General features: G+C 37.8%; 1 protein-coding gene across 1 annotated transcript; it reads right to left on the bottom strand.

The window, feature by feature from the left end:
- Window positions 1-829: 829 nt before the first annotated feature.
- On the bottom strand, window positions 830-10,335 carry LOC143852841 (uncharacterized). Its single transcript, XM_077362461.1, has 5 exons — window positions 9,753-10,335; window positions 9,368-9,463; window positions 2,793-2,866; window positions 2,587-2,695; window positions 830-1,227 (listed from the first exon to the last, which is right to left on the bottom strand). The coding sequence occupies exons 1-5, from the start codon at window positions 9,788-9,790 to the stop codon at window positions 1,212-1,214; spliced, it is 333 nt and encodes a 110-aa protein (XP_077218576.1). The 5' UTR covers window positions 9,791-10,335; the 3' UTR covers window positions 830-1,211.
- Between the last annotated feature and the right edge of the window lie 1,590 nt (window positions 10,336-11,925).

The following is an 11,925-nucleotide window of genomic DNA, read 5'->3' as shown; positions in this document are numbered from 1 at the left end:
TGTAGCTCGCACTTTCATGCAACGGCTCTCCAACATGCCTAGTTGAGACAGCCAATCAATATTTGCCATGTGTCCAAACTTTTTTTTTATAAATCAATCAAACAATTGACAAAAGAGGAATTCTATACTGAAGGGCTCCCTAGTAGAAAGGGGGCGAAAGGGCACCCCCTTGCAGCCAATGGGGGCGCCCTTTCACTCCATTTCTGCAACGGCGCCTCTCAGTTTAGAATAACTGTTGACAAAAACAATGGCATCCAAGAGTGCAAGCCGCCGGGTTTTATCCTGTCCTTGGATAGACTTGCTACATTACAAGCAGGGCTTCCAATGTAGGAGTTTATTTAAGATATACTCATCCAAGCATAGCCAATCCCAGGAACAGCTAATCCAAGAATTTCTATCAACATGGTGAACAGCCCCAAGGGATAAGCTAGTGTCCTTGAATACAAAAAAGGGAGATAAGATTTCCAGTCCCTCTCCTAGCATTTCTACACCTGTTTGTCTCTTTCTGGAAATGAGAAGCCAACATAGTGACATAGAAGAAAGTGGAATCAGTTTTTGAAGATAATAAAGAGGAGGGAGTACTGTAAATATCATTTCCAATACAAAAATCTCCATGTTTTAACATTCATTTGGTGGCCACTGGACAAATATGGCGCATTTTTGTCCTAGTACTAAGCTTTATCCCTGTTAAGCACCAAACAGTTGAAAGAGAATGAGACCTCTTTGAAGTTGAAGAAACACAACCCATCCAATCAAAACAGCTACATCATGTGGATGGGCCCATGTACTTTGAATAAAATGACATAACCTTTAAAAGCAAAGATGCCCAGACTAGAAACACAAATTATATTGCATAAAAAAACTTATATATAAAGATGGCACAGGGTTCCTGATGTTTAACCTGAGCTTTGTGCATTGTGCCAAAACTTATTCATGGCGTTTTGGTAGACAAAATTCGCTTTTATTGTAGATAATGTCATTCGTTCTTCATTCGCTCCTTTCTCACAACCCCCTCAAAAACCCCATCAGTCCTGCAATAGCCTAAGAATTATGTATGTTCTACCCATCCTGGTAGCTGGAATGAGACAGAGAACTGCCCTGAAGGACAAAGATTTTGTGTTTGCATCTCAAACACTTATCCATTCTTGGATATTACTCTTTCACCAGTCGTGGTTACCCCTTTTATTAACACTCGCCCATTACCATTGATTTCAATACTGAATTCTTCTGCAATCACAAACACAATAGATTAGTTGAAAATTGTAAGAGATCAAATAACAATCAAGAGGCAGGTAATTGTCATGCGAATAAGCTGGTCTTATAGGACAGGATTGATCTACTCCAGAAAAATAATAAAATCTCAAATATATGAGGTACGCTTACTGCAACAAGTATGATCTGGTAGGTGTTATCATCGGGACAGTGTTCCCTGATCGTTTCAGCACTTGCAGACAATAACAGTTATCTTGGTACAACAATTATGCACTACCAATCTTTGGATCCAACAACAGACTTTTAAAAAGTGGTCTGCTGTTGGATCAAATATCGAGGGTGGTACCGCCGGGCACCATATAAAATCTGACATATATCTACCTATCTATCTCTCTATATATATATGAGAAAAGAGTGTCTACTCTATACAGTAGATAAGGTACTCCGTCGGCCCCAAATACAGTGGGGGGTCCACATTTTTTAGGTGATGCAAACCATTCATTTGATGGGCCCTGACATAGATAGGGTTTGACCAAAAAATCAGCTCCATACGATCATCCCAACCCTTCGAATTGTGAAGGTTAAAATGGACGGGGTATAAACCTCCACAAATCTGTCCATTTTTATCCTCCACAAATGGAAGGGTTAGGATGATCCAATTGAACTGATTTTTTGGGCACACCCTATCAATGTCAGGGCTTATCTAATGAATGGTTAGGATAATCCAAAAAATGTGGGCCCCCTGTATTTTGGGCCAACTGAGTAGATATGTTATTTGTGTGTTTGTGTGTGTGTGTGTGTGTGTGTGTGTGTGTGAGAGAGAGAGAGAGAGAGAGAGAGAGAGAGAGAGAGAGAGAGAGAGAGAGAGAGAGAGAGAGAGAGAAGAGAAGACAAACACCTGAATTGATACTTCAACTGCTAAAAACGACCAGTATGCTAAGAATTAGACTTCATACATGCCACTATGGTCGATCAGCATATCTTCACCATTGTAAACATCATAAATCCTAATTCGTTTTTAAATTTTTGGATATTTTCCAAAAAAGGGAAAACATATTGATATGGAAAGTAGCACCATGTAATAGCAACTAAATTTGGTGGTTCTCATTTCTCATGGAAGTTATGATTATCTTCAAAATACCGTAGTTACCTTATTTGTCAATCCAATGCAACTTCTTGTTACTTATCATGCAGAAAAATTGAGCAAAAGCATTAATATGCAGTTTGGAAAAATTCTCATATGCATGTCCTTAAGAACATTTATGAATTTAGAAGACTAATTTTGGTCTCAATAGAGAATAGATTATAGCTGTTCGCATGAAAAATGAAGAAGCTTGATAATCTCCCTGTTTTTCTAAAATGAATGCAACTTACCCTCTGTATTTTACGCCTGGCAAGTACATATGGAACAAATAGGCATTCTCACTAACACCAATGTCAACCAGTCCTACCGGCGGTCCAGGTTGCCTCTCCGCTACAGTTCCTGTCAAAGCAATCCCTTTTTTAGCTGCAGTACTCACTAAGTTATCCCACTCTTCAACTGTACGAGGTGAAGGAAAAATGAGCATTGCTGGCCCAACTGTAGGAGGTGATGATCCTCTCGATCAGTCGTTCCATTAGATTCCATGTTGCATTTGCAAATGTGCTCTTTAAACTGCAAAATTTAGTAAGATTTTTAGTATATGAAGAGCAATAAAGGCAATTAAAATGCTCAGTGCAGAAAAGAAAGTTTTTAGTTGCACGTTTAGCGAATATTCCATACTCGAACATGAGATTTCATTTTGGGAGATTATACTACTACTCCCTTGCTTTGACATTGGCAGATATCTCTTTATTTTAAACTTCTATTAGTGGTTGTTGTCTTGTTGATGCCAATGTTTAAGAACTCCGAGCGTCAATCATTCACTTCCTAGAATCAACTCAGTTTCAGCCCAATCGAGTCAATCAGAAACCCCAAATCAACTCCGTTCATTTGTTGGCCCAGATGTAAATAGGTATTCCCCCCCCCAAAAAAAATCATATCCATAGGATGATCCTAACTCTTCAAGTTGTTATATGGTGGCTTCCGTCAATAGATCGGAGAGTCTATAAATGATTTTATGGGCAAGGCCTATTTACATTGGGGGCCCAACAAATAAACAATTTTGATCTTCAAATAAGGTGAACCCAAGTATTTTTTCTTTTTTAAATATGTATCATACATAACCAAGACAAAAAAAGAGAGAGAAGGGAACGAATATTATTTGCTTAAAACCGCAAATCTAATCTTTCATGCATGTTTACATGCACAACACGTTTCAAGAAAAAGAACCAATCAAAACAAAAGCCAACTCAAAACAACAAGTGATTATTTTTCTTTAATATTCAGTAGAAAAGAAGTGGAATGAAGCATAAATAATAGCATAAAACGATATACCTTACTCTTGCTATTCGCCTTTTTTTCAGGTGGAGAAAGAGATGCGTTTTACACCCGTTTTGAAGTTATTAATAGAGAAGATGAGAAAACGAACAGTGCCAGAGAACACGACGCGTTATTAATTAGCCCAGCTCTAAGATTCGAAAAAAAAATCTCATTGTTGGCCATTAACACAAATACATTTAACACAAGTCGAAAGGATCATGCTCAACAAAGATTTAAAAAGAAAGTCACTTTTAGGCTCCTCCCTAAAAGACACTTCTTGGGTGAAGAGTCTATCAATAGAAGATCTGATTTTAGGGATTTGCTAGGGACCATCAAAGAAGGCATTTTGCAGGCCGACTGTTGCATGAGAGAGCAGCCACATGGGCTCAGATTTTGTCTTATTCATTTAGTTCCCTAGATTTTATTCTCTATTGGGTGCTTTGGATTGCCGGAATCGGAAATCAGTATCGATATCCGATTCCAATTTAGGCGATTCTGGCATCTGGTTTCGTTCGCAAAATGGAATGGGAAACGATACTAAACTCTGATTGCGAGAAAACAAGGGAATATTTGGCATTTTTTTGTTTCCCACACAAGGGGGCGGTATTCTGATTCTGGAATGTGAAGAAAAAATGGTGTTAAATTTCCTCCAAAGGCACTTGACCAAATCCACATTAATTCCAAATTATTCAAGTTAGTATAAAAAATTTTAGTTATAAATTCTTTTTGAGAGAGGTTACTCTGTAATGAGTGAAACTGACCAAAATATCTTTAAGGTGTGGAAAATAACTAAAATGACCACACGATATAACAATGATAAAAAAAATACATATAAGGTGAAAATGACCAGAATACCCCCGAGTCATGAAAAATTAAAATACCTCCATGACCAAAAATGATCAAAATACGCTAATCTGAAAAAATTGACCAAAATACCCCCGCATCATGAAAATGATCGAAATACTCCCATATGTGGTGAAAATGGCCAAAATACCCCTAAGTAGTGGGAAATGACTCAACACCCGTATGCCATAAAATGATCGAAATTCCCCATATAGGGTAAAATTACTAGAATACCCCCGAGTCATGGAAAATACTGCAATTATGGCCAAAATACCCCTAAGTAGCGGGAAATGACTAAAATACCCTTATGATATAAATCGGTTGAAATACCCCATATAGCGTAAAATGACTAGAATACCCTCAAGTCATGGAAAATAGTGAAATACCCTTATATCAGGTAAAAATGACCAAAAATGCAACTGAGTCATGTGAAATAAATAAAGGGAAATGATATCAACACAACCACATTTTGTTATTTGTGTGGATCTAGCCTGTCTTTTCTTTTTTTATTGTCTTGTGAATGCTTTTGGGGGAATATGTAATAACCTTTTGACATCTCTTTAAATGCTAGAAGACAAGATAGGTTAGTGCAAATATCAAACCATAGTGGTGTCGATATCATTTCCCTAAATAAAATAGCCCCACGATATAAAAATGACCAAAATATCCCATATCATGTAAAATGACCAAAATACCCCTGAGTCGTAAAAAATGACCAGAATACTCCAAGTCGTGGTGGGCTTCAAACCGGTTAAAAGGTGAGCAGGGGGTGAATTTATCTCCAACAATCATAACTAGCCCATAAAAAAACCAACAGATAAGAACACAAAATCAACAAGCACTATTTGTCAAAACCTAAACCTAATTTGCTATGCATGTTTACCTAACCTTGACAAAGAGAGAGAGGGAAGGAAACCAATATTATTAGCTTAAAACCCTAAATCTAATCTTTCATGCATGTTTACATAGACGGCTAGTTACAAGAAAAAGAACCAGTCAAAACAAACCCTAACCCAGAAACACAAATGATCGTTTTTCTTTAATAGTCAGCAGAAAATAGTGGAATGAAGCACAAATAATAGCATAAAATCATATCCCTTGCTCTTGCTATTTGCCTTTCTTTAGAAGGAGAAAGAGATGTGGTTTTCAACATTTTTTGGGTTATTAATAGGGAAGATGAGAAAACGGGCAGTGGCAGAGAACATGGCGCGTCATTATTCACTAATGAGCCAGCTCTATAAGATTCGAAAAAATCTCATTGTCCGCCATTGGCACACATACATTTAACCACGAGCTTCAATTTTTTTGCCCCTTTTAGTTTCCTCCGTCTTAACCTTACAGGTCGAAAGGATCATGCTCGACAAAGATCTAAAAAGAAAGTCACTTTTAGGCTCCTCCCTAAAAGACACTTCTTGGGTGAAGAGTCTATCACAAAAAGATCTGATTTTAGGGATTTCCTAAGGACCATCGCAGAAGGCATTTCGCAGACCGGCTGTTGCATGAGAGAGCAGCCACATGGGCTCAGATTTAGTCTTAGTCATTTAATTCCCCTAATTTTATTCTCTAAGGGTGCGTTTGGATTGCCGGAATCGGAAATCAGTATCGATATCCGATTCCAATTTAGGCGATGGGAAATGATACTAAACTCCGATTGGGAGAAAAAGAGGGAATATTTCCCACCCAAGGGGGTGGTATTCTGATTCTGGAATGTAAAGAAAAAATCGTGTTAAATGTCCTCCAAAGGCACTTGACCAAGTCCACATTAATTCCAAATTATTCAAGTTAGTATAAAAAAAATTATTTATAAATCCACAAGTCGCCTCTTCTCACCAGCATGCAACTTTAGTAATGTAAGGAGGCGGGATGAAGATGTATTAAATATGACTACACAGGAGGTACCTAAAAGGGATATCTTTCGCTATCTTGGTTCAATTCTTCAATTCTACATAAGGAATGAGAGGTGGAAGAGGATGTTAAACATAGAATAAGAGCAGGTTGGTTGAAGTGGAAACTTGCCTCAGGAGTTTTGTGCGACCGTAAAATCCCTACCAAGTTGAAGGGAAAGTTTTATAAGACAGCTGTGAGGCTAGCCATGCTGTACGGCTCAGAATATTGGGCCACCAAGAAGCAGCATTGGGCCACTAAGAAGCAGCATGTGCATAAGATGAGTGTAGCGGAGATGCGAATGCTTAGATGGGTGTGCGGCCACACAAGGCTAGATAGAATTAAAAATGAAGACATTCGTAAAAGGGTGGGGGTGACTCCAATTGAGGAGAAGATGAGAGAGCACCTCTTAAGATGGTTTGGACATATCCAACTTAGGCCTTTGGATGCTCCGGTGAGAAGAGGCGACTTGTGCCAAATTGATGGAGTAAAAAGAGGTAGGGGCACCCCGAAAACAACTTGGGTAGAAACATTGAGGAAAAACTTGATAGCTAGGAACATAACAGAGAACATAACAGAGAACATAACCTTGGATAGGATAGAATGGAAGAAAATGATCCACGTAGAAGAACCAAACTAGAACCAGGATTAGAGCCGGATAGATTCCTTTTACCTTCTTCATGAATTTTTTCTAAATGATTCATTTAGCCGACCCCAACTAGTTTGGGACAAAGGCTTTGTTGAGTTGAGTTGAGTTGAGTTGAGTATAAATTCTTTTTGGGAGAGGTTATTTATAAATCTAAATATGACATTAATTGAGTGAAAATGGCCAAAATATCTTTAAGACGTGGAAAATGACTAAAATACCCACATGATATAAAAATGATCAAAAACGTCATATGAGGTAAAATAACCAGAATACTCCGGAGTCATGAGAAATTAAAATACCTCCAAGAAAAAAAAATGATCAAAATATGCCAATATGGTAAAAATGACTAAACCAGCCACCTCGTGAATGAAGACAAAGCTGCTGCAAAGTGAGGTTGTGTGGCTGGTCTGACATCCAAAAGACCATACGCGAAATGCCTTCTGCAATGGACGCTAGCAATTCTCTGTTGATTAAGATATTATGAAATGTTTTTGTTGAAAATTTGATTTCATTTCGACGTTGGTCTAGACGGTACCAAATGCTAGAATCGAAATCATGTTGATTCCCTAAATGAATTCCAGTGCTTACACAAACACTAGAATTGGATCTGTTATTCCATTTATAGGTGGAATTGGATTGGAATGTGATATCGATTATGATTCCCGATTCCCGCAATCCAAACGCACCATAATAGTAACGGCGAACATTAGAAGAGCGCTCTCTCTCTCTCTCTCTCTCTCTCTCTCTCTCTCTCTCTCTCTCTCTCTCTCTCTCTCTCTCTCTCTCTCTCTCTCTCTCTCTCTCTCTCTCTCAAGAATACATGCCATGATCTGAAAATCCTCCTGATAGATATACTTTCTTTTTTGTGATGTTCTTCTATCTATGAAGAGTTTATCACATAAATCTTTAGGAAAAATACGATGGTACATGGTAGGATTAGTTTCATTCTTTTAGCTGCCATGTTGCATGTGGAGAACAATTTGTTATGTTTAAATAGATATCTAGATGAGATCAAATATACTAGTAGAGACCCATCTTCCTCACTCGGGATTGGTACATAACACCTTCCAATCCTATAATTAGATAGCAAACCTATCAAAGAACAAATTCCTATCCTACAAATTCAAATACATATCATGGGCCCTAATCCAATTGACGATTCATTTTTCATTGAATTAGGCCAGATACTCTCTTCTCTCTCACTCTCTTACCTTAGGATTGATTGAGCCGGGGAGCCGGGGAGCCGGGGACTGGCCCTAGAGACTCTTTTTCTCTTTGAGTCCTTCTATGGGCAGAAACTAGTAATTGCACCCTTTTTCATTAGAGAGATAGGGGAGGTTGAGTGAATTTGCACCTGCGTCTCTTCCGAATTGAAGGGGTCCTTGTTTCCTTTCCATGCATAAGGTTTTCTAGCGCTGTGCATAGAAGTGAGAAATTGTTCTAGTGCCTAAGTCTCATTCAATATTACCAGGGTCGCCCTCCCACCCTCCAACCATCGATCCGGGGTCGTTTGTGACCCGGATCACCAAAACTAGCGACGTGCGGGAAAGGGAGAGAAGCATAGAGAGAGAGAGGGAACACTAGGTTACTTTCCTCTTCTCTATCCTTCATCGATTTCCATTGCTATTTTTTCTTCAAACAGAAATCAGCTAATTCCCATAACTTTTCCAACAGAAAAAAACATAAAAAGAACCCTTTCAAATAGACAGTGTTCTTTGCTTCAATCAAAAGAAAAAGGAATTACTTTTTCCATTATTTTCTCACCACTTCTATCTTCAATACACACAAAACTAAAACGAAGGAAGAAAAATATAAAAGAATAAGAAAAAAGAACTTAAAGAGGGGTTATCCAACCTTGAGAGCCCTTCGTTGATGGAAATCTTTTAGAACTGACTCCTTTGTAGCAGAAAGCAATGCTTTTGTAGTAAAAGAAATAGCTTTTCTAACAGAACAACGGTTTCTTGATGGACAAAGGCTGATAAGAGTGTTGTGTTTGGGTTGTAGAAGGGTGTGAGGAGATGATGAAAGGGGTAAAGAGACTATTCCATGGGCCATTGCTCTCTCTCTCTCTCTCTCTCTCTCTCTCTCTCTCTCTCTCTCTCTCTCTCTCTCTCTCTCTCTCTCTCTCTCTCTGTGTTGGTAAAACAACAGGAAAAGGAAAAAAACAACTGACCCAGGAGAATTATCGGCAGAAATAACACCAAAACAAAATTTTAGGCTTTCCTATTTCCACACAAGCAAATATGCAGTAGCATTATTACATAAAGATTGGGTTTTTAAGGCAGAAGAAGAAAACATAAACCACCTACAAATGAAAGCTAGAACTGATTTCAGAGAAATCTAAAGTTTAATGATATAAAATCGGTGCGAATACTCACCAACAATGATAAGTGGTCTCATTTAAGTTTTCACCTCTTGGATGCTGTATTGATATCCATATCCTCATTCTGAATCTTCTTTTTTTCCCTCTCCAACTGAAGACAACATTAGGAAAATGTAATCTTTAGAAACAAAAGACAGGGATGATGATTCTCCTTAACAAATCCAGGAACCGAAAAAATTCCACTGGAGAATAAATAAAAATAATCAGCTGATGAAAGTGAAAGGGGGAAAACCCTAGATTTTAAACTTATGAAATATCATTACTGATGAAAGTCAAGGGGAAAACACTAAAGTATCCTTCATAAGTTTTTTTTGGGTGGGATTTTTAGGGTTTTTCGCCTTCACTTGGAAAATAAAGAAAGAGAGAGCAATTGACAGCACCAGATAATGAGTTGCAGCAGCGACTTGCACACGTCCATTTTCCATTCCTAACAAATGCTAAATCGAAGAACCCATATCTTTTTACTTGGAGTTGTTTGCGTGGCTGAAACCCAACCCAGGTGGGGCCAGGGGTGTGGGTTTAGGAGAGGGCGGTGGCTATGGGGTGGAGATGCCACTTGATTTCACAGATATGGGATTTGATTTGTTTAGTATTGAAATCAACTGTGATGGGCGAGTGTTAATAAAAGGGGTAACCACGACGGGTGAAAGATTAATATCTAAGAATGGACAAGTGTTTGAGATGCAGACACAAAATCTTTGCGCTTCAGGGCAGTTCTCTGTCTCATTCCAGCTACCAGGACGGATAGAACATACAGAATTCTTAGGTTATTGCAGGACTGATGGGATTCTTGAGGGGCAGTAATGAAGGAGCGAATGAAGAACGAATGACCTTATCTACAATAAAAGCAGATTTTGTCAACCAAAACACCATGAATAAGTTTTGGCACAATGCACAAAGCTCAGGTTAAACACTGTGCCATCTTTATATATAATTTTTTTTTATGCAATATAATTTGTGTTTCTAGTCTGGAAATCTTTGCTTTTAAAGGAATGACATCGTCTCATATATCTTGCTGAAAAAACCTAAATGGTTATGTCATTTTATTAAAGTACATGGACCCATCCACATGATATTAGCTGTTTTTGATTTGATTGCATGCATGCAGGATCTACTAAAGATGGCAAAATAGTAAAGGGCATCTTGGGGAGTTAAGAAGGGTACTTGGGGGATTTGGGTATTTTTTATTGGTAGTTCCTTTGGTATTGGATTTGACTCAAACTTCTTTTTTCATTTTTTTTGAAATGGCGAAAATATATCATTAAAAGAAGAGTGGGGACCGAGATGGACCACACCCGAATATACATGAATAAAAAAAAGAAAATATTACAAAATAATTCTCACGGAGGGAGAAAATCAAACCACCCCAACTCCGTTGCCTATTTGAAAGTGAAATTAAAATCGGAATTGACTCAAACTTCTCTGTTTGAAAGCGAACTGAGAATCGTGATTAATGGTGGTAATCTAATGTAGAATTTGTTTCCTAGACTGAGCTATCGAGGTTTGAAGCTCGTGTATTAAGGTCAAGCCAAGGACTATGGCTCTGATACCATGATAAATTTAGAATTTTATTATTCTTGGATATCTTGGATAAATTACAAAAGAACCTAAAGAGTGTTTATATAAAACTTTCATAGGAATAAACATAGAAATATATTACCATAGGAATGGAAAGAGATAAACCAAATCTAATCTAGTTGCCTAATCAAGCCAGCCTACCCTAATCAACCACCCAATCAAATCAATCATGGATCTTACAATATCTCATAATCAAATCAAAAGAACCCTAAGAGTGTTTATATGGAACTCTCAAAGGGATAAACATAGAAAGAGATTACCATAGGAATGGAAAGAGATAAACCAAATCTAATATAGTTGCCTAATCAAGCCGGCCTACCCTAATCTACCACCCAATCAAATCAATCAAGGATCTTACATTATCCCATAATCAAATCAAAAGAACCCTAAGAGTGTTTATATAAAACTCTCAAAGGGATAAACATAGAAAGAGATTACCATAGAAATGGAAAGAGATAAACCAAATCTAATCTAGTTGCCTAATCAAGCCGGCCTACCCTAATCTACCACCCAATCAAATCAATAATGGATCTTACAATATCCCTTAATCAAATCAAATATGATCCCCCGATATCCCATATATTCTAACAAGAGGCTGTTTCTATGACTCGAACCCATGACCACTATATCACAACGGAGCAACATTTGTGCCAAGGCTCGCCCTCAATTCTTCTTAATATCCCAATCCCAATCAAAAATAGCAAATAGCGCATTTAGTGTGTGAGCCAATGAGTATCCCAAACTGACAGAAGGTAAAAGGAGATGATATCCACTATTCTCTTGTTTTGGTGTTGGCAGCCCTTTTAATTTTTTTGTTCACCTTTTCAGTGGCTATAACAATCCCAACAAGCTATCTACTTTAGAGTTGAGAAGATTTCATTAATCTCTAATGATCTTTACTAGAAATAATCAGTGCTTATATAAGCACTTCCAGATAAACATCATAGAATTAGAAGATAAAGATAAGAGAAGGAT

The sequence above is a fragment of the Tasmannia lanceolata genome, unplaced genomic scaffold (assembly GCF_043159265.1).
Source record: "Tasmannia lanceolata isolate RefF3 unplaced genomic scaffold, GAP_Taslan_0.1 ptg000019l, whole genome shotgun sequence".
In the NCBI taxonomy this organism is placed as follows: domain Eukaryota; kingdom Viridiplantae; phylum Streptophyta; class Magnoliopsida; order Canellales; family Winteraceae; genus Tasmannia; species Tasmannia lanceolata.
This window is presented reverse-complemented; position numbering and strand designations above follow the sequence as displayed.